This window comes from Protomyctophum parallelum (genome assembly GCF_964188405.1).
Source record: "Protomyctophum parallelum genome assembly, chromosome: 9".
NCBI classification, from domain to species: domain Eukaryota; kingdom Metazoa; phylum Chordata; class Actinopteri; order Myctophiformes; family Myctophidae; genus Protomyctophum; species Protomyctophum parallelum.
This window is the reverse complement of record NC_139706.1, coordinates 13408535-13430609: the sequence shown is the minus strand read 5'-3', so window position 1 is coordinate 13430609 and position 22075 is coordinate 13408535. Positions and strand designations below refer to the sequence as shown.

Here is a 22075-nt window from a genome sequence, read left to right as displayed (position 1 = left end):
AAATGAGACCACCTCCAACCACTGCAGATGTGGGTTAAACCTAGCCTGGTTAATAAACCAGACTAATATCGCACAGACCGCGGGATATTAGTCTGGGGAGGCTCAGCTTGGATTTCATTTCCAGGGGGGGCGGGTTGAAACATTTTCTCTTTGACGCAATTGGTCAGAGCTACTGTCAGTCAAAGGTCTCAAGCATTGAAAGTCACTGTACCAAAGCCCGCCCATATTGCATACCATGTCCCGATTGGCCGCCCCATTTCTCTGGTGTAGGAAATGGGCGTACAATTGAGCCTCTCCAGACCGTAATCCGCCGGCAGGCAATTTCTTTTTGCCAACGGCTGATTCGGTCTGGTTTATTAACCAGGCTAGGTTAAACCAGCACCATTCACCACCTAATCAAAACAAAGAATTCAGCTGCTCTGTTCTCCCAGAGCGCTAGCAAACTCGGTGGCTAGGCTAGCTAGTTTCTTGGGACATTTGTGGTCGTAGTGACTACATCTGTCATTAAAAATATATTTTCTTTCAGCGAAAAAAAAAACTTTCTTAGTTTTAAGAGTAAATGTTGTAGAATTGCAATATTACACTTGAGTGTGGTTTAACGTGATTATTGCCACTTCATTGATGCTTGCAGAACTCGACTTCGTCTCGTTCCTGTGGCAATAATCACGTTAACCCACACCCTCTCGTGTAATTAACACATTCTAACATACAGTTAAAATATCATTTTAGTCATAAATACTATGCATTCATAATTAAGTCTTAATGTGGATGCTCATACAGTATGTTTAAACATTTGTTTAAAAAAGGGTTGGTGGCCCAATAATAATGACTGACATCATCCTTATCCACGTCTTCATGGTCAATCTCAAACGAATGTGACGGCAGCTTCTCTGCTTTAAACAGCTTCCTGTAAGACAATGAGAAATCAGGGAGAGAGAGAGAGAGAGAGAGAGATTTTTTAGATTGATTTAATGCACTCTGTTTGACCGATGCAAATGACCCCATCCATCTTGTTCTGTCAAGGAACAACAATAGGGAGTCCTCGATACAGCACGCCTCACTGGTTTCACTGGTTGACATGTCTTTCTTTGTTTGAGAACAAATTGAGGATAAATTGTCTTTGTGGATGTGCTATGACCTGCAGACAGAGCTACACAGTAAAAAAAAATCCTTCGTGCGCATTTAACTCTGAGAGTGAAGAAATGAGCCCAAAAGGGTCAATTTCCTCACGCTCAAAGAGTTAAACGAGCACTCAGGATTTGGACTGTGCAGCCTGTGGTTTGTTGAAGCTATCGCATGGAGCCGCTCCGCTAAAAGGCACAAAATCGTAAACGTCTGACAAAATCTATTAAGGGTAAGAACAGTTTAGAAACGTTCTGCTATGTGTGGGCTGACCGCTGGACACAGGAATGCTAAAAGGCTGGCATTCCACAGTGAAGCAAACACCACACACAAACACACTGCAACTGATCTCAGCACCACACACACTGTTTCTGTATCTTCTTTTTAGCTAGATGTTACATCAAACTGAACCTAGCTATAAAGGTGCATGTTAATTATTCATAACACGTAACTCAACTGGGCCCATTAAGACCTGAGGCCGATTCTACAAACGTGTACCTTCTAAATCAGTAGTTCTCACACTTTCAAAGTTTTTCAAAAACGTTCAAAAATAGCAGATACACAAGCTTACAGCGTGGCACGACATGATGCGCCATGAGTATGTGCTATTTGTTTTTTAATAGCCATAGCCAATACTAAAATCTAAAATGACACACTTTCCCGGTTTTAATAGGTTCATATAAAATCACTTTGCGACATATAGAATTTGGGTATCAGTGCTGTTTTCAAAAGTGGAGATGTATAGGCTATAAGATCAGTGGTCTAACTCAGTGGTTTTCAACTAGTGGTCCTTGAAGGGGGTTCCAGGTGGTCCCCAGCTAAATGATGGAGAGTTGGTAACCAAAACGCTTTACAGATCTTTAACTCTTCATTTTACGCTCTCAAGAGTTAAATTATTGTTAAACATCTGCATTACTTAATATACAAGAAGTCTACACAATTAGAGAATGTAGATTGTAGAAGAATTGTTATTTGATCAACATTTACCTGATATCTCTATGGTACCAACATCAATACAGCATAGAATTGTGGACAAAATCGTATTCAACGATAACAAAATATTCTTTAGTTTTGGGTCTGATCATGGAGGTCGGTGGCTCAAATGTCAAGGTTGAGAAACACTGGTCTAACTCCCTAATCATTGTTTTCTGTATAGGCATTGCAACCACTCCATTGACTGGGCCCCATTTATTTATTTGAGTCACTAGTAAAAAAAGTAAAATGAACACTAACTATTTCTATTATGCAGCTTTACAACTTAAAAGCCAGGGTACGAGTTCAGAGGTCATGTGAACCGCCTGAGAGACTGTGTCCCTATGGAAGTCCCTGTGAGAGAGGGGGGACATTCCTGTGGCCGCGAGTTCACGGCAGGACTGCATGTCGGTCGGCCTCACAGGGACTTTCTGTACGAACACACAGGTCTGTCTGTCTGTCTGTCTGTCTGTCTGTCTGTCTGTCTGTCTGTCTGTCTGATTGATTTAATGAGCAAAGGGACAATATATTTTTATCAGTGTGCATTGTTTGTACTGATGTAATCATAAATGCCTGTGAACAAATTATGATGTACTTTTTCCTCAAATGAGTATAACGTTGTTGAGAGCCTGTGCTGGAGGCCTGCCCCTTCCCCCCTCGTCTCGAGGGAGAAGCACAATGAAAACAAGCCTCCTCGAGTGCTTTATTGTGTTATCCTGTCCCATGACGCTCGCTGCTTATTTAGTTTCCTCAGCTGTGGTGATTGACTGACTTTGATGACTCCATCCATCAATCATAAAAACAAACACAATTGATTACCGACGAGATGTATTAATAAGGCCCTTTGATCCATGACACAGGACAGTGGACATCCGTTAGGGTACACTCCTTTCTCACTCGACACCATGCACTTCTTATTTATGTTGAAATGAAGAAAATGCCAGCACTCATTGTATGACCTTTTTTATATTAATTTATTTACCTCTGACGTTGATAACGAACGTGTTTCGGCTTTGTGTGGCCTTCGTCAGCGTTAGCCACACAGGCCGAAACACGTTCGTTATCAACGTCAGAGGTAAATAAATTTGTATAAAAAGGACATATACAATATGGAGTGCTGTGGGTTGTCTGCTTCGGCAGTACTTTCTTACTTCTTATTTATGACCTCCCAGAAACCAGTATTATAAGCTACTTTGGGCATGTTTTTCTTCTAGATATTGGTGGGGAGGGGTTCTAAAGCGTAGTTGCTTAATTATACGGGCTCGCCCCACACCGCCAATTTGTGCAGTTAACATGTTTCGTGTGATCTTGCAGATCGACTATTTTCAAATAGATGTAGCCTATTTCTGCTTCTTCTGGCATAGACCTGGTTGCTTATTTCTCTCCGGAACACATCTAGGGTTAAGTTGATGTTAGGAGCTTGTACTGTACTCTCCCTCCCTCCCTCCCTGCATCTCTCATTGTTTATGAGAGCAAACGCTGGCCCCAGTCCCTGACCGACCAGCCACACGGCCCCGCTCGGTCCCAATGACATCATAACGTCTCATAAGTTGAAGAATAGAGTGTTTACCGTACTGTCTGAACGTTAAGTACTGCAGTACAGTACATGGCATGAATAATGCACCCTAATATGCTCTCCCTTTTATCTTCAAAGTCAAGAGTCAAGCTAGCAGAAAATTGGCACAGTCATAATAAATAACAAAACGCAGCGCACACATGCATTTCAACATCTGGGTCAGCTGTTAGCAGTAGCTATAACAGTATATTAATATCCAATAGTCATTATGGCGAGAAAAATTATCTTTCTTTCTCCTCGTTCCCAGCTAGCATTATGATGAACGGGCCGATGATAACTAATGTAGTTATAGCCAACAGCAGTCAGCAGAACAGATGTGTCCAATGGTTTAAGGGCTAGCAGGGGTTCCCAAACATTTCCATGCCAAAGACCCCTAAATAGCTATAGCCTCCTGTATTAAACGAGAACAGCAACAATAATCAATCTGCGGCCTGGGCCCATATGGCTTAATGGTCCAGGCACCTTGGCCGTAACCCAGTCTGGCAGTGTGCCGCGGGTTCGACTCCCGATCCCGACGGCCTTTACTGCATGTCTCTCTCCCCCCCCCCATCTCTCTCCCCATTTCCTGTCAGCCTATACTGTCTGTCCCTCCATAAAAAAAATATAAAATAAAGGCGAAAGCCACAACAAAAAAAACTACAATCTACAAAAGTGAAAGTAGCATAAATATAAGTGCAGTAACTGTACCTGGGAAGGAGGCGGTAGTCCCCGGCGTAGTCTTCATACTGGAACTGGACAACGTTCAGCTCGGAGTTATAATATTTACACGCCTGGGGAAGAAGGGGATGGAAATATATAGTAATGTGTTATTGCTAAGACCCATTAAGACATGAGGCACATTGTGCAAATAAATCATTTTTTTCCCCCTGAAAAACCGCATGTTGCTTATACTGTGAGTATCGTTGGTGTCCTAAATGAACACCCTACTTGATCATACAACATGCGTTACACAAAAGCATCAAAAGTAGCAGATCCACAAGCTGGAAACGTGGCACAAACGGACACGTTTTGAGCTTGTAGATCTGCCACATTGGCTACTTTTGAATTTGAATCTTTGAAAGCACTGTAATTTTTTTTGACATATGATGTTTCCAGCCTACAGAGATGATTGCTATGATAGAAGATTAGCCATTTAGCATGTGAGGAACAGTTGAAATATCACAGTCATCATCTCAAGATGAAAGCTATAGAGCACAGAAGTCCTGACGTGACTCGCTCAAAAGGCCTGTATCGTTTACGGTAGTCAGTCAGTCATATTTGATTCAGTCTGTTTCTCGCAACATTTTTAATTAATTCGGCGGTGGTTACATTAACGATTCCTCACAGTCAGTTAATTCATAATGAGGAAAAAAACGCGACCCACGTAGGATATGTAAATTACGTCAGATTTCGGGTGCTCTAAAGTAAACCGTTTTTTTGTTTAGTTTTTTGTTTTTACAGATAGACACTGGCTCCCCACAGACCGTCTCACAGGCATACTCACATAAAACATCAGAGTAATCAAGTTATGAGAGGAATTGAATTAAAATGATGTCCCATGGGTTGTAAATGCAGTCTCAGGTTCTTCTCTCTCTCACTCTCTTTCTGTCTCTCTCGAAGTCATTGTTCTCACTGTTCATAACTTGCTCATGTTAGATCTTAACCCAACAATGTCAGAAGATAATAGATATCAACAACAATAGAACAACCTCACACAGTCCCGTTATAGTCTCCATGTCAAAACAATACAATATTATAGCCAGATTTGTTTTTTATGGCAATAAAATCAAAGGGAAAACCTGCAAACAACCACTGTCTGTTTCACATATTATGCTCACTGATCAACTGCACGCACACACGCACACACGCGCACACACACACACACACACACACACACACACAGACAGACAGACAGACAGACAGACAGACAGACAGACAGACAGACAGACAGACAGACAGACAGACAGACAGACAGACAGACAGACAGACAGACAGACAGACAGACAGACAGACAGACAGACAGGCACACACACACACAGACACACACGCGACGCACGCCATCCCCAGAGCTCACCTGTCTGACCAGCAGACATTCAGCCTGTTCCTCTGCTCCTTCAGGTACGGTGGAGGTGAGAGTCCGTCTCTCCTGAGGCACTGTGGACACCTGCAGCAGAGACACAGCTGGTTATATTAGTGGACACTGTGGACACACAGCTGGTTATATTAGTGGACACTGTGGACACCTGCAGCAGAGACACAGCTGGTTATATTAGTGGACACTGTGGACACACACAGCTGGTTATATTAGTGGACACTGTGGACTCACAGCTGGTTATATTAGTGGACACTGTGGACACCTGCAGCAGAGACACAGCTGGTTATATTAGTGGACACTGTGGACACACACAGCTGGTTATATTAGTGGACACTGTGGACACACACAGCTGGTTATATTAGTGGACACTGTGGACACACACAGCTGGATTTTTTAGTGGACACTGTGGACACACACAGCTGGATTTTTTAGTGGACACTGTGGACACACACAGCTGGTTATATTAGTGGACACTGTGGACACACACAGCTCGTTATATTAGTGGACACTGTGGACACACAGCTGGTTATATTAGTGGACACTGTGGACACACAGCTGGTTATATTAGTGGACACTGTGGACACACACAGCTGGTTATATTAGTGGACACTGTGGACTCACACAGCTGGTTATATTAGTGGACACTGACTGTGGACACACAGCTGGTTATATTAGTGGACACTGTGGACACACACAGCTGGTTATATTAGTGGACACTGTGGACACACAGCTGGTTATATTAGTGGACACTGTGGACACACAGCTGGTTATATTAGTGGACACTGTGGACACACAGCTGGTTATATTAGTGGACACTGTGGACTCACACAGCTGGTTATATTAGTGGACACTGTGGACACACAGCTGGTTACAGTATATTAGTGGACACTGTACACACACAGGTGGTCATAATTTATTAGTGCACCACTGATACTTGAGCCCCCCTCTGGTGAGTCGCCCAAAAAAGGGAGAAAAGGAGAGGTATAGTTCTTCTGACCAAAGCAATTGGTTAAAATAGGCTATCCAGCCGTGCTGAAATGAGCACGACAGCACACCTACCCTAACCTATTTGAGAATGGATTACTCACATTAGAAATATCATCCGTTGTGCTGATTAGTGATTAGACAGAGTTTTGTCAGGGGAGCAGCATTATTGGCTTAGAAATGGAACAAAAAGGGCAGGTATAGTTTAAAGGAGAATTCCATACTAGAAGGCTTTCTTACCTTTATTTGTAGGTGTTACGTCTCAACCAAAGAGGTCCAGGTGTTATTTTGTGCAAAAGTGCATTATTGGCTATTTCGCCCTTAATGGGGGTTGGGTTTTTGTGCTAATTTGCTTATTTCCATCAAAATAAGTAGTAAAGTGTGCCGCTTGGGATACTATTTACATTTTTTTGAGCGATGGAAATAAGCGAATTAGCACAACACCCCATAGCCCCATTCAATTCAACGCAATTCATTGAAGGCTTATGGTAGGGGAAATAGCCAATAATGCGCTTTTGCACAAAATAACACCTGGACCTCTTTGGTGGGGACGTAACAACTACAAATAAAGGTAAGAAAGCCTTCTAGTATGGAATTCTCCTTTAACATCAGTTATTATGGTGGTACTTGGAGAGGTGGTACTTCAGTATAAAAAGTTTGGGAACCAATGTATTAGTGGACACTGTGGACACCTGATTCATTTAAAAGGGGGGCGGCAGTGGCTCAGGGGTAGAGTAGCCGGCCGCTTGGGAAACGGGAAGGTGTCCTTGAGCAAGACGCTGAACCCCCTAATCAGTCCTGAGGAGCAGGTTGGTGCCTAGCATGGTTTCCTCTGCCATCGGTGTGTGAATGTCTATGTGAATGGGTGAAAGTGCCTTGGATAAAGTTGCTACATAAATGCACCATTTTGCCATTCACCACCTGCAGCAGAGCACAGAGCTGCTTCTATTAGTGGGCACTGTGGAGTGTGCACAGAGCTTGTTATAGCGTGGAGCAGCATCTGTACATCTGTACAGAGCAGCTGCTGCATGGGAACCCCTGGCAATTCAATAAGTACACACTGGTGTGCATTCTCTGTCTCAGGACTCATCGCACTACTGATGATCTACACCAGGGGTTCTCAAAGTGGGGTCAGGGGACCCCCAGGAGTCCCCCGTGAGGAGCTTTTCTTTATGCATATTTTCTATGTTGCCTATACGAAAATAGCATATGTACAAGCTCACAGTGAGCTTGTACATCTGATAAATCTTGAAATTGTTCTTACAAAAGATAGCATTTTTTTAACATAAATCTTCTCTTCTGAGGGTCCCTGGCACAAAAGCTTGCCGGTGGGGATTCCGCGGCCAACTTTGGGGATCCTTGACATGAAAACATCTGAGAAACTTCATTAATCTACCGGTACATGAAAACGTCTGAGAACCTGCATTAATCTACAGCAGATGGGCGGACATTTTCTTAACCAGCCCTATATCATTTGAAAATGTCTTTGAAAAAGAGAATATTAAAAGGTTTAAATATGCATGCGGACATAGGAGGTTTCTGCCTTCATGGGGTCAACCGTGCATCTACTAATGAGTTGGTAATCTAACTCACGATACATGTAGCTCTGATTGTATACTGGCATGGCTGTACGTGGTATAATACCCAAATATCATTCCAAACGATGGCATAGGAAAATGTATAGCGAGAGAGACGTCTGCAGGCCTGGCTCCGTGACCAATGACTGGCTCCGATTTATACGACCCAATCAGCTGCCTATAGAGTGCTGAGCTCGCAAAGTAAAGCTGGCAGAGTAACAACTCAAGAGAAACGAGGTTTGCATGTTTGCACTGCCAAGCCCATTTCACTTCCAATCAAAGGGAATTGAGTGCAGGGTGTATAAACAAAGTACTGTAATACCAGAGTCCGTTTTGTTTTTCAGAAAACAGCTCGGAAACGGTTATTGGGGATTTGCAACATGGACTCGAGAGGACGCAGGGGCCAACAATTTGTGTTAACCATTGGAAGGTCAATTAGACCTAAACATGTCTGCACGGAAATTATTAGCACAGTAATGCAAGCACTAATGAACCAACAGCTAAAGGGGGTAGCTGGAGAGAGACGATAACTGTAATGAGAGGATTGTAATGCTAAACATCTATGGGTGTCAGGCTGGGCTTGAAGTATATTATGAGTGCATATACCACATAATGAATATGCTGGTGTGTTGACTGTGTTCACTACGATTTCTTGTTTTTAGATTAATTGATTTTTTTGGGGGGATTTGTTAGCGCTTCCCTGTTCCCTCTTAACGGTCCAATCCCTTTACTGATTCTTGGGCTTCGTACACACACCTACACAACAAATGTTCGGTCCGTGTGCAATGTCTGATTGCTGTTTGATTGCTGCTCCAATTCATTTTCAATGGGAGTCACATGGTTTGACCAAACATTTTAGTTTGATGAGCGGGGAGCAATCAGCAATCAAACACAAATGTTTGATCAAACCATGTGACTCCCATTGGAAAAGCATTGTGGTGGCCCAAAAAACAAACAAAAAAAACGACCAAACATTGCTTGATTGGTGTTTGGTATACGTGTGAATGAGGCCTGGGGGTAACAAATGGACCCTTTACAGAGAGTTCCAGAAACACTTCCAAATGTGATTGAACCGATCCCGGTTCCTCAATGTTAGACCTGGTTCCTCCTGATTCCTCAGGTTCTGGATCCCAAACCTATAGCCATAACCCTGCACACACACACACACACACACACACACACACACACACACACACACACACACACACACACACACACACACACCAATTGTGTATATTCTATGATCTTATCTCTGTCTCTCTTACCGTGAAATCGCTTTCGGGGAAGAAGATAAGGTCTCTGAGAGGGTCTTCCTTCAGCTCATCTCCCAGTTCAGAGATAACGGCCTCATAGTCCAATGGATCGATCAGCTTTGGCTTCTCCTGCTGCAGTGGAGACACAGGTGTAGACCATCAATATCAACTGAACACACTGCTAGACCATCGGTATTCATTTGCTCGTCTGGTGGTTGTTAACCCATTCTGACCTGAGATCAGATTCTAAAAATGTCTTCTACATCCTGACAGTTTTCTGAAAAAGCTATGTTTCCATGTCAGTGGTTTTTCGATTTTTCAAAAATAGCAGACCTACAAGCTTGTAGCGTGCCACTCGGTGGCGCGCTATGAGCTTGTAGATCTGCTATTTTTTCATAGCTAATGCATAACACCAAAAGGGGTTCCCGCCCAAAAATGGGTTTTAAGAAAACTGTTGAAAAAACTGTGATGTGACAATAAAGTTGATTTTGGGCAGGTTGTTCATTCAGCAGCCTGACAGCCTGTAAAAATATGGAAAAGATCTGCAAAAATAGCAGATCTATAAGCTCACAACACATCACTGTTTGACTTGATCCAAGTGTATATAATATATATAGTTTGTGAAACGGGGATAGAATGCTGCTTTCTGGCTGATACTGAAAATAAGCCTCTCCGACCTATAATCATAGGGTTTAAGTGGCGCGGTGTCAAGGATGGATACACCTCTATTGACGTAATATAATCAATTAATCAGCATCACCAAACTGTAATTATATAAAAACACATCTTAATAACGACTAAAAAAATATATAATTCATTCATTCATTTCATTCAAGTATTGTGTTGTCAGATGAGTATCCTTCCATGTTGTCACTATTGGACCCCTGTACCCACACTAGGGAGAATCCAGCATCCAATAGTTGTCTTTTGAACCTTTATAAAGTGATATCTTGTATGTTTTTTGCGTAACCACACCTTGACGATGATGTGATGTGATGTCTTGTGTTGGTGGAACAACATGTGGAAAAAAACACTGGCAGTATCCTATATGGTTTCACTTACAGCAGTAGAAACCCCCCAACTCCACAGTGAGTTATCTGGTATTAGTTCTGAACCATTTCCCATGCGCTTATAGGAGAGGATATAGCATAAGGTGTACATGGCATGATTTGGGACCCCTTATAAAATCAACAAGCAAGCATGCCAAGCAATGTGGAAAAAGGGATAATCGTGACTATGCACCTTGTCAGACGGTGTGAGCTGAATTGAGTGTATAGCTGCCGCACTGTGGGATGAGCAGACCATGACTTAAATAATGTACCCCAGTCACGAAATGCTGGGGTGGCGTTCTACCTCGAGAATACAAAACAAGGAACAAGGAAAGGAGGACGATTTGGACGATTTACGTGGCTTTCTTTCATGAATGCCTGAATGTCAGATCTTTTGGCCGAACAAAATATCAAACAACTAGAAAAAGTGCCCTTCCGGGCACAGGTCTCCACCAGGTTATCCACAGATCCGTGCAGTTAGAGGTAAAAACACTTTTCGGCCAGTTATAGCGCCACCTTGAGGCTGAGTTGAAATTGTTCATGTGGCATTTCGTCCTCGGCCTAGTGGGAATGTGGGTGCACAATTTCACGGAAATCACGCGATGTGTTCATGATTTGCAGCATTTTGTTTGAAACTGAGCACTCCTGTGAACTTTGGAAGCCAATCTTAACCAATCAGGATGGAGTCTGATAAATCTGAAAGACCCGTTTCGTTGAATGGCTCTAGAGAGACTGTGTACCAATTTGCGTGATGTTTGGACAAAATCTGTAGGTGTACTGTGCAAAAACTTGTTTTGCACAAAGCGGCCTCCTGGTGGCGCTATAACAGGCCGTTCTGGAAAGTTTGGGGCAGAGGTTCATGGTTGGCATCCAGGGAGTGTGTGTGCAAAATATGGCATCGAAAAACTTGTTTTGCACAAAGCGGCCTCCTGGTGGCGCTATAACAGGCCGTTCTGGAAAGTTTGGGGCAGAGGTTCATGGTTGGCATCCAGGGAGTGTGTGTGCAAAATATGGCATCGACCGGGTTAACGGTGGCCGAGATTAGCTGTTCACGGACACACGGACACACACACACACACACACACACGCGGACGGACGGAGTGCAAAACATACTCTCCCCACATGCCTTCGGCCTGGTGGAGACAATGAACTGTACAAACAAACAGGGAGACGGAGCATTACCAAGGACATTACACACAGACGCCTGAGATGGCTAGGGCATGTACTGAGAATGGAGCAGGACTGCATCACAAAGGTGGCTTTAAGATGGACACCACCAGGAAAAAGAAAACCTGGGAGGCCCAAGACCACCTGGCGCAGAACTGTGACGCAGGAGCTGGAACAGATGAACCTGTCCTGGGGAGGAGAGGCGCAACATGCTGCCAGGGATCGAATGAAATGGAGAGTGCTCGCCTTATGTCCCATTGGGGACGAAGAGGAGTAAGTAAGTAAGTCTTTCATGAAGCTGTCTGCACACATACTCACATAGACTAAAGGGGAGTAATTCATTCCCCATGCTTCCAACATGTGAAACCAGTCAAACTGCCACACAGCCCTTTTTCTGGTACATAATCTGTTTCTTTTAGTTTTAACACAAACAATAACCTTGTCTTTATTGTTACGTGTTGGTAGAGGTTAAGTAACAGTGGCAGTAGCACCAGCCACAATGCACGAACACAATGTCCCAAAATGTCTGACCACCTATACCTTGACCTCATGACCTGGCCTGTCATGCTGAATGACAGTATATTTTGTCTTTCACTTAGTAAGAGACCACACCTTCGCTCAAGATTAACAGTTTATTGAAACAGAATGAGATGAATGCGGAGTGGAGTGAGCACTTTATGCCAAAACATTCTACTTTATTTCATTGACCGGCATCCCCCAGGGGATTATACGTGGCCCCCTCTTTTCCCACTTTACACCAAATGTACTGTACAAGCTCAGCACTGTGAGCTGTTACAGTATGTTTTCTAAATGTTGGCCTATTCCTACCTATTCCAACCGTCACTGTACATAAGACGTAAGCTCAATCCCCATTCCTCTCATAATCGTGGTACCCTTAAAATAAGCTCCAATGACCATGTCTGTGTTTAAGCCATGATGACACAACCTAAAAACGGCAGGAAGGAAGTACCACATCCACATGTGATGAATCGCAGCTGTGCTGCACCACACTGATGAGTGCCGACCTGAGCAAAATACACAACCAGTCAGTCAAGTAACGTCAGCGTTACTTGACTTGCCGGGTCATGCACATCATGAATGAAGTTATAACGTGAGGCTAAACTACTCAACAGATATATATTATTATATTTCACACCATATTATATCGCTCTGTACTGTATATGGACATTTTTAGAGACCACCAAAGTACACACTTGGTGATGAACCCTGGTTGGAAGCATGCAGGGACTTTTCTGAGATAAACATCTGAGCTAAAAGATTACAGATTACAAAGCCCATGAGGGATTATTATTATGGACTTGGTGGACAATTTCACACGAGGTCGGTGCCCCTGCCCTATATGAAATATATGTGTCTGACAGATTGAAGATAGATTATTTGTGTCAGGCTACAGACAAGCAGAACAAGCAGCCAGTGGAAATGAGAGCCGAAACAGGCTGTGGTCAGATAAAGAGGAGGAAGTACTGAGGGCTATACAGTTCACACACCCCCATAATGTACAGTGTGCAGTGCAGGCTTATGGAGCTCCACCACAACACTCTGAGAGAGAGTGAACACAGCACACAGGGCCAGTGTTGCCATGTCAGCTTATTATAAGCAAACTTTTGGCTTGTTTTTCTGTAAAAGTCGTCTTCAAATTTTGCTTCCTTAAATCAGTGCCAGAGTGGTTTAAACAACATACATTTTCATGTCAAAGACCTCCAAATGAACATATTTTGTATCCCCATACAAGATTAGTGTTCTTAAAATGTAACAAAGACATTGATTCCTTTTCTGTCAAACCTTTTTTTGAAAATAGCAGATCTACAAGTTCACAACGCGTCTACATCGCAACCGATGGTATAGGTTTAAAGAGCTTAAACTGATAGTTGCTTCTTTTTTTACTTATTTTCATAAGCCTGGTTGCTTAATTGTTTCTCTTGCTAAATCTGGCAACAGTGTGCAGTGCCTGCTGGAGCCCACCACAGCACCCTGACAGACAGAAAGGGCCTCTTGGCTTTGCAACTGACACGAGGGGAACCAGACTGTAAGAATGTAAGACTACAACAGAATGCTGCCCGCAAAGGTGGTCGCTTAAGTTCACTAATCTCATGCTCCCCTCGGTAACGGCTGAGTTCAATCTTAAGAACAGAGTTTCAGTAAAAGCGCTCCGCATCAGTGGTTCTCAATGTGCGGTCTGCGGTTCTCCCAAGGGGTCCTTGGGGGGTTTTCCAACCCTAACCTAGCAAAATGGATTTTAAGCCCAATGAGTGTTTTTTTTAAAAACTAATGCTTGGGGTTTTCAGCATCATGAAAACCCCCTAGTTTGACACATCACATGCTAGATAAAAAAATTGAATATTTTGCCTTCTATAGGTTGTTAATGGTATGGTCACATATTATGCCAATTATGAAAATTGCTCAACATAATGCAAGTTAGCATCCGGCAGTTTCTACATGATGGGGACCCATACTAAACCTTGTTTGTTTTGTGTCCGGGTTCACTTTTTGGCTACTAGGCTATTCAAACTTAAGGTTCCACTGTTATTATCTGATCATTTTGTGTTATCCTTTTAGCATCACTGGATAATCGTATCGCTGTACGTTTTGCAGAATGTTAACAAAGTATTCAATCAGTCAAAACAGTCATATAATTCTGTCCTAAATCGAAGAAAAACATATTCTTCTCTATGGGAGTCCCTGGCATCAAATCCTTTCAAATGGCCTGTCAAGTTGACGCATGTCAAGTTGTGGGTCCCCGACATGAAAATGTTGGCTGTCATCTGTTCTGCAATTGAGCCTGTCACAGTCAATAATCATTCAGTACGCACACACACACAAAACAAAATGGTGGTTCTTCAGCAGTTGGTCAGTGATTATTTGGGGTGCTTGGTATACAATAGCACCACCACTGTATTCTATGGAGGTTCTCTCTCTCTAGTACACTACTTATTCAGCGTACGTTTAGGCACCTTGAATGGTTCTATACAGCGCCATTTGACAAAGGTGCTATTTGGCACCGTTAATGTATGTGTTCTCCTATGATTATACCAGCCAAAGTAACATTTCTGACGTTTCTGACCGACAGCAACGACATGGGTCATCCTATCCACTATACATCAACAACCAAACAAACCACCAACAGCCTGAGGCGCCATGGTGACTCTCACCACGTCACAGACGGTGTGACGGAGGGTTTTCCTCGGCCAAACTGTCCTCTTTTTGAGATGACGCAAAATATCAAAACAGTGCTGCCCGAAGGGCATCGCGTCATCTGTCACTATGAAATATATAGATATGAGGCTGCCGCTTTTTACGTCATACTATTTCATGTCTATCCATCTTGAGGCATATACTGTACTGTATATACAAATACTATACATATCCTATTACAAATATATAAACTAAACACCCAAGAAGAATGAATCTGACACTGTATACAATATATGAATGGCACAAAAGCTTATTGTACTGTAATAAATAGATTACCAGATAGCACAGAAAGAGTTGTACACTTGACAGATGAGTCAGCAATGACTAAATATATCAAAAAATATATACCATTTTTGTAACAGATGACAGAATTTAAAGTCAGATACCACAGTATATGACTAATAAAAAGTGTAATTGTGTAAAAGTGAATTCTAAATGTCACTGTGTGCAGTGCAGGACTATAACGGTAACGATGCTCACACCCCTTTATGAAACAACAGAGACGGTAAAAGAGACACACAATATACATACAAAGCCCGGTACTGTGAGGTAGTTGAGCTCTTTTCGTACACGCTTGCTCTTAGACTTCTTCCTGAATGTGATTCTGCTCCCGAAGCTCATTGTCATGCTAGTCTAGTGTGTGTAAACTATCACCTGTCTCAGTGTGGTATAGCCTACCTACACAGAAATGACATGCCGCACGTGGTTGCAGCGCACTGCAGTGAACATGTGCCGTTCAGAAGCAGAACTAGCATCCAGACGATTGTGAGCTGCACGTCACTGAGGAGGAAGTGGACAGTATGAGCGTTGATGTTAAACACACGCGGACGCCAACCGCATTTGACACAAATCTGAGTGCTATACTTTTAACGACACACTGGCATTTAACCACTTTAGACCCTGAGCCCATTTTCAGGATGTTTCAGAAAACATTCTGAAAGTAGCAGATCAACAAGCTCACAACTCGTCACATCAGGATGAATTGTGACCTTGTAGCTTGGCTATTTTCAATGTATTTTTCCAGAAGCTTTTGAAAACAGGACTTAAGTGGTTACATTTTACTACGCACCAGGGTAATCTTTTTTTTCCTATGACTCCAAAAGCCAAACAAGTCATTGTGCGAAATTATCAGTACTAATTAACCGTAACAATGAACTGTCAAGATAATTGCTCAGTAAAAAAATGTTTTTATTCATGTTGCTATAGTAACAATAGCAAAACAGAGAACGAATGACCAACTGATCCTTACTGTTGAACATTATCGCCACACACACACACACACACACACACGGTAAGTCTCTTCTTTATCTGATCATATCTGTGCACATGCATGGTTATCAGTTACACACCAACCCTCATGCACTCCCTCAGCTTGCACACACACACACACACACACACACACACACACACACACACACACACACACACACACACACACACACACACACACCTAAACTGCTAACTTCCAGCGCAGTACGTTTATAGCTATGGCATGATACTTTGTGGGATAGCTAAACCACCAACAGTTAGTTTCACACCATCTTTCTTAGAATGGAGCTAGTGTGTAACATGCACATGCAGACTCTATTCACTTCACAACACTTTAACTTACTTATACGGTAGTTTGAAGAGCAAAGGAAAGGAAAGGAAAGGAAAGGAAAGGAAAGGAAAGGAAAGGAAAGGGGAAAGAAATGTGAGAAGGATGCGTTGACAGATTATCTGCAAGAAGTAATTTAATGACAATAATAATAATGTAAGCTTGCTATTTTGAACCCGTAGTGAGTGAATGGTGCTACAGTAACTGACAGCGGAGGTGTCGTGTTAATGAACGACAATAAGGTGTGAGAATGAAGCCCAGGCAGGACTGTGACACGGCCCAGCTACCACTGACATGATACACATAACACATTAATCCTAATCTGGGATCGCTAATTTAATCATCTGATATAAGCCTTTGACATTTGGGACTGCCAGTGATTCGTAATCACATTCCACATACAGTGAGGAGATACAGACCTCCCTCCATCCATTCATCCACCCATCCATCCATCCATCCATCCATCCATTCACCTTCACACATGGCTCTCAGTCCCCTCCATCATTCCTCATAGTGTCATCGTTATGCTGATCGTTCCTTTTCAGCGTGAGGTGTGTGTGTGTGTGTGTGTGTGTGTGTATATAGTACTAGAGAGAGAGAGAGAGAGAGAGAGAGAGAGAGAGAGAGGAAGAAAGGATGGAAAAGAAAATCCAGGACTCATCACGGCGTCCATGCAAGATGGTCTGTCTCATCTTCAAAAAACCCAAGGTTTAGGAGATTTGTCATTTCCCTCTCAGGGAAAAGATAAAAGACAAGCGGATGGAGGGGGATGGAGGGGGAGAGAGAGAGAGAGAGAGAGAGAGAGAGAGAGAGAGAGAGAGAGCTGAGCCAGCAGAGAAAAGACACCAGACTGAACTGAAGCCATCTGCTTTATATCATCAGGCCAACATCATCAGTCACACTAAAGCAGGAATCAGAGCGAGAATATTTCTCTGATTAAAAAAAGAAGGAATGTCTGCCACTCTTTTCTGGACATTCTGGAAGTATACTGTAACTTTATGCAATACATTAACATGCATCTTTATTCATCTGGAGCTGCTTGTTTTCGGTGATTAATACTTCACAACTAACACCTGGTCTATGCTTAATAATGTCTAATATATGCAGTGTCCCACACTGTTAATAGCCCGATCCACGAGCTGATGATGATGTGGCGCATCCATTGTCCAATTGATCGGACAAACGCGTCCTTTACCTGATAAATAGAGTGACGCCTGCAAGCTATAGTTTGGGCAATCGACCCTTATATGTCCTCCACCTCAGAGGACACCTCTATACCTGCAGGCTCAGCAGCCCGGCATCCACCCGTATACTGTAGCTCATTACCCCCTAGCATCCAGCTGTACTGTAGCTCATTACCCCATAGCATCCACCTGTACTGTAGCTCATTACCCCCTAGCATCCAATGGGTATGTATGTATGTGTGTACGCATGTACGTATACACGTATGTATGTCGGGGTAAGAATTAGGGATGTCCCGATACACTTTTTTGCTTCCGATCCGATCCCGATACCTCAATTTCTGTGTTAGCCGATACCGATACCAGTGTGATCTCATGTTGTGTTTATATAGCTATATCTCGTGTTGTGTTTATAGCAGACTCCTCACTCATATGTGCACTTGGCAGTTTGGGCAACTCCAAAGCAAACTCCACATGCCCCAACATTTTATTTACCTGCCATAGTGTCAACCCCTGTGTGGGATCTTTGGTTAGACTGGTATATTCGCCGATACCGATATGACCCGACATGACAAATAAGGGCAGATCCGATACTTTTCCCGATACCGATACAGTATCGGGACATCTCTAGTAAGAATGGTGGTCCCTTATTGGCTGTTGATGGTGACATAACTATACGTTTCAAGGTTGGTAGAAGGTCAATAACGGGTCTAAAGGATTTAGAACAGCAGTTATAATAATAGTAATAGTAATAGACACTATAGTTTATAGTAGCAGTACCTCGACAGGATGTATTTCTAGTTTGGAATTAGTTAATGTGTGCTCAGAGACATAACAACACGAAGAAGAAGAATAATATAATAATAAGCTTTATTTATATATCACCTTTCATACAGGGTTGCAGTTCAAAGTGCTTCACAGGCAGGATATACATCAAGTGCTTTACAGATAGGTCATATAGGTTAAATCAAACACAATACAAGACAAGAATGTGGAAGTGACACCACATCAGGTGACCAATAGCTTCAGACACTATACTGTAGTCTGCATGTAACCTTTATGGTTCCAAACACCTAATGGGTGTTGGGGATAAGCATGTGATCGCGTGAGATCAAAGAGTGCCGTGAACTCTCTCTCTTTCAATGGTGTCTGGCATTTACTGAAGGACAAACTATGAAACAGACACGCACACTTGATGTCAAGTCAGAAGAGTGTACAGTGGATGAGCGTGAATGGCGCCTCTGGCCTCCGAGTCGACGACAGGGCTGTCAGAAAGTGTAGAAAGTGTGTCGTGTCACTCGCGTCGGGCCTGGAGGAAGTGAGGGAGGGATATGCGCTACAGAGCTGCATGTCTGGCAACCAGACCATGGCTGTCATCATTGCCATCATCAGACCTCTGTCCTAATGTGAACCCTATCCTTGTCCTTGATAAGAAAGAAAGAAAGAAAGAAAGTTACTATGTTTACCCAGGGTAACTGGACTAAGCTCAAGAACTTGTTTACAGCCAGGCCCTGCTCATAGAACATTTCATGGTAGGGGTTCAATGCCTTGTTCAAGGGCACTTCAGCGGTGGTAATTTTAACGTGCCGGTCCGGGGATACGAACTATAGCGACCTTCCGATATCAAGACCGCTCCGCAAACCGTACGGCCACCGCTGCCCACCGCTGCCCATGATGGAGAGAGACATCATCAGCTCTGTTTTAGATCTGGATATTTATCACCCAAAGATGTGTTACAACTAAGAACATGCATTTTCAACCCGGTGTCATCTATTTTGGGAATGTCATATATAGGTAAAAATGTGTAATTTATAATAGTAGGTTTATAAAGCTCACTACAACATGTAGCAGAAAATAATGTCTCCGCTTGGGGAGACATTAAAAATCTCCTGGATTCTCACAGTCCAACGTTGGCAGCCCCGCAGCAGTGTCACACGCACATGCATGCACACACGCACACAGACACACGTGCGTGCGTACGTGCATGCACAAACGCACATAAAAAATGTGCAAGAAGAGAAGGCATATTCAGTGCACTATAGTTTAATCTGGCCTGAATTGTGAATACATTAGGCGTTCTACAGAAGATGAACAAGGTTTTACCAACTGTTACACGGAGAGGGGCTGCATGCAGCCTGCAGAGGAGGGTCATTGAGAAAAGAAAAGGGGGGGGGGGGTGATTTTGTGCAGATCACACCCTGCTGAAAATAATGTATTTTCTTTCCACAGAGCATAGATAGAAAGAACCTGGGAAATAAGGAGAGCTGATAGAAAATACAGACGCAAGAGGGGTGTATAACAGAGTCAGTTCGGCATTCATTCACTCACTCACTCACTCACTCACCTCACTCACTCACTATCAGTCATCATCTTGTTGGAGCAGCTATTTTTATCGTGTTCTCAGTGAGCCATGAGAAGCCCATATGCACAGAAAAGCTGATTTTTCCCACAGAAGCAAGAGTCCTCATGTCTGACCCCCATCACCCCCCCCCCCCCCCCCCCCCCCCCCCACTTCCGCCCTCCTGGAGAGACAGCCAGGTCCCCAATCCGGGGTAATACATCACCCCTCAGAGACACAGAGAGGGAGAGAGGGAGAGAGAGAGAGAGAGAGAGAGAAACCAACCGCAGAGAAATTCCTGTTCTGTAGGAAAGAACGGAAACCAGATCCCACTTTTCCAGCACCCACTGACAGAGTTACATTTGAAGAAGTGCACACACACACACACACACACACACACACACACACACACACACACACACACACACACACACACACACACACACACACACACACACACACACACACACACACACACACACACACACACACACACACACACACACACACACACACACACACACACACACACACAATACAGTGCCACACCACACTCTTGACTTCCCACTCACACTTTACCTTCCCACTCACTGATAGCAGCAGGAGACAGAACAAGACAGAGATGGCAGCAGAGAGAGAGAGAGAGGGAGGTGTGTGTGTGTGTGTGTGTGTGTGTGTGTGTGGGGGGGGGGGGGTTGCCGTAGTATAGTGGTTACCATGACGATGACGACGGGTAGAGGTGAGTCGGTGGCGGTGTAGCCCTCCAGTTGGGGCACGTCGGCGTCCAATGACAGCTGGTCCTGACGCGAGCACATGTGGCCACAGTTTCCCCCGCCCACCGAGCGCAGGAGCAGGACCGCACTGGAGGAACAGCCCATAGCGCAACCCCCCCCCCTCCGGCCCCCGGTCCGGTTCCGGTTCAGGTCCGGCCTGGTATCGGTCCGGTCCAGCCCCCTATAGTAACAACAGTACCGCCCCCGAGGCGTATAGAGGACCGTCTCTCCAACGCTGAGGCTTAGCCTGGATTAGCCTTATCTTGTCCTGCCAAACCCCAGCCTTATACTTATATAGCAACCTGACCCAGCAGCCACGAGACCGGACGGACCCCGAGACTAGGTTAAGCTCTGATCCAGTCCGGAAATATAACCTCTGCTCAGCTCCAAAAGGACATCTCAGCCTGCGTCCCGCCCTCCCTCCCTCCCTCCCTGCCCCACCAAGTCTCCATCCAGCTTCACTCTACCAATTCTATCTCCCCTTCACCAAGTCTCCATCCAGCTTCACTCTACCAATTCTATCCTCCCTTCACCAAAACGCCATCCAGCTTCACTCTACCAATTCTATCCTCCCTTCACCAAAACGCCATCCAGCTTCACTCTACCAATTCTATCCTCCCTTCACCAAAACGCCATCCAGCTTCACTCTACCAATTCTATCCTCCCTTCACCAAAACGCCATCCTGCTTCACTCTACCAATTCTATCCCCCCTTCACCAAAACACCATCCAGCTTCACTCTACCAATTCTATCCTCCCTTCACCAAAACGCCATCCTGCTTCACTCTACCAATTCTATCCCCCCCTTCACCAAAACACCATCCAGCTTCACTCTACCAATTCTATCCTCCCTTCACCAAAACGCCACCCATGCAGCTTCACGCCCCTACCACAACTTTAGCTCATTCACCTAACCTCCATCCAACGGCTTCACTCAAACCAATCCTTTCGACGTTTCACCAAAACGTGCATCCGGTTCCGCTGCCTATCGATCCATTGCCCATTGTTTCACCATGCAGCTCTGCATGCAGCTCCACTCCACCAGTCCTCTGCCTTGTTTCCTCAGCACTGTGCTCTGCTACTATAGACTACAGCCTGCAGCCTCTACTGCTGAGCACACACACTGGCAGCCTTCTATGGGTCTCTCTCCCTCTCTCCCTCTCACCAACACACACACACACACACACACACACACACACA

The 22075-nt window shown here is 44.0% G+C and overlaps 1 protein-coding gene across 5 annotated transcripts in view; it reads right to left on the bottom strand.

The window, feature by feature from the left end:
• dock10 (dedicator of cytokinesis 10) overlaps positions 1-22075 on the bottom strand; it is a gene marked incomplete at its 5' end in the record, with an annotated part of 160202 nt that overhangs the window by 87791 nt on the left and 50336 nt on the right. For 2 of the 5 annotated variants that reach the window (XM_083773855.1, XM_083773859.1), the window contains 5 exons: positions 835-907; positions 4358-4440; positions 5724-5813; positions 9571-9690; positions 20820-20981. In XM_083773855.1, coding sequence (XP_083629981.1) covers positions 835-907; positions 4358-4440; positions 5724-5813; positions 9571-9690; positions 20820-20981 — 528 coding nt within the window. Of the gene's footprint in view, positions 1-834; positions 908-4357; positions 4441-5723; positions 5814-9570; positions 9691-15518; positions 15615-20819; positions 20982-22075 lie in introns of those variants that run through there. The other 3 variants (XM_083773856.1, XM_083773858.1, XM_083773857.1) reach the window with 3 other exon arrangements.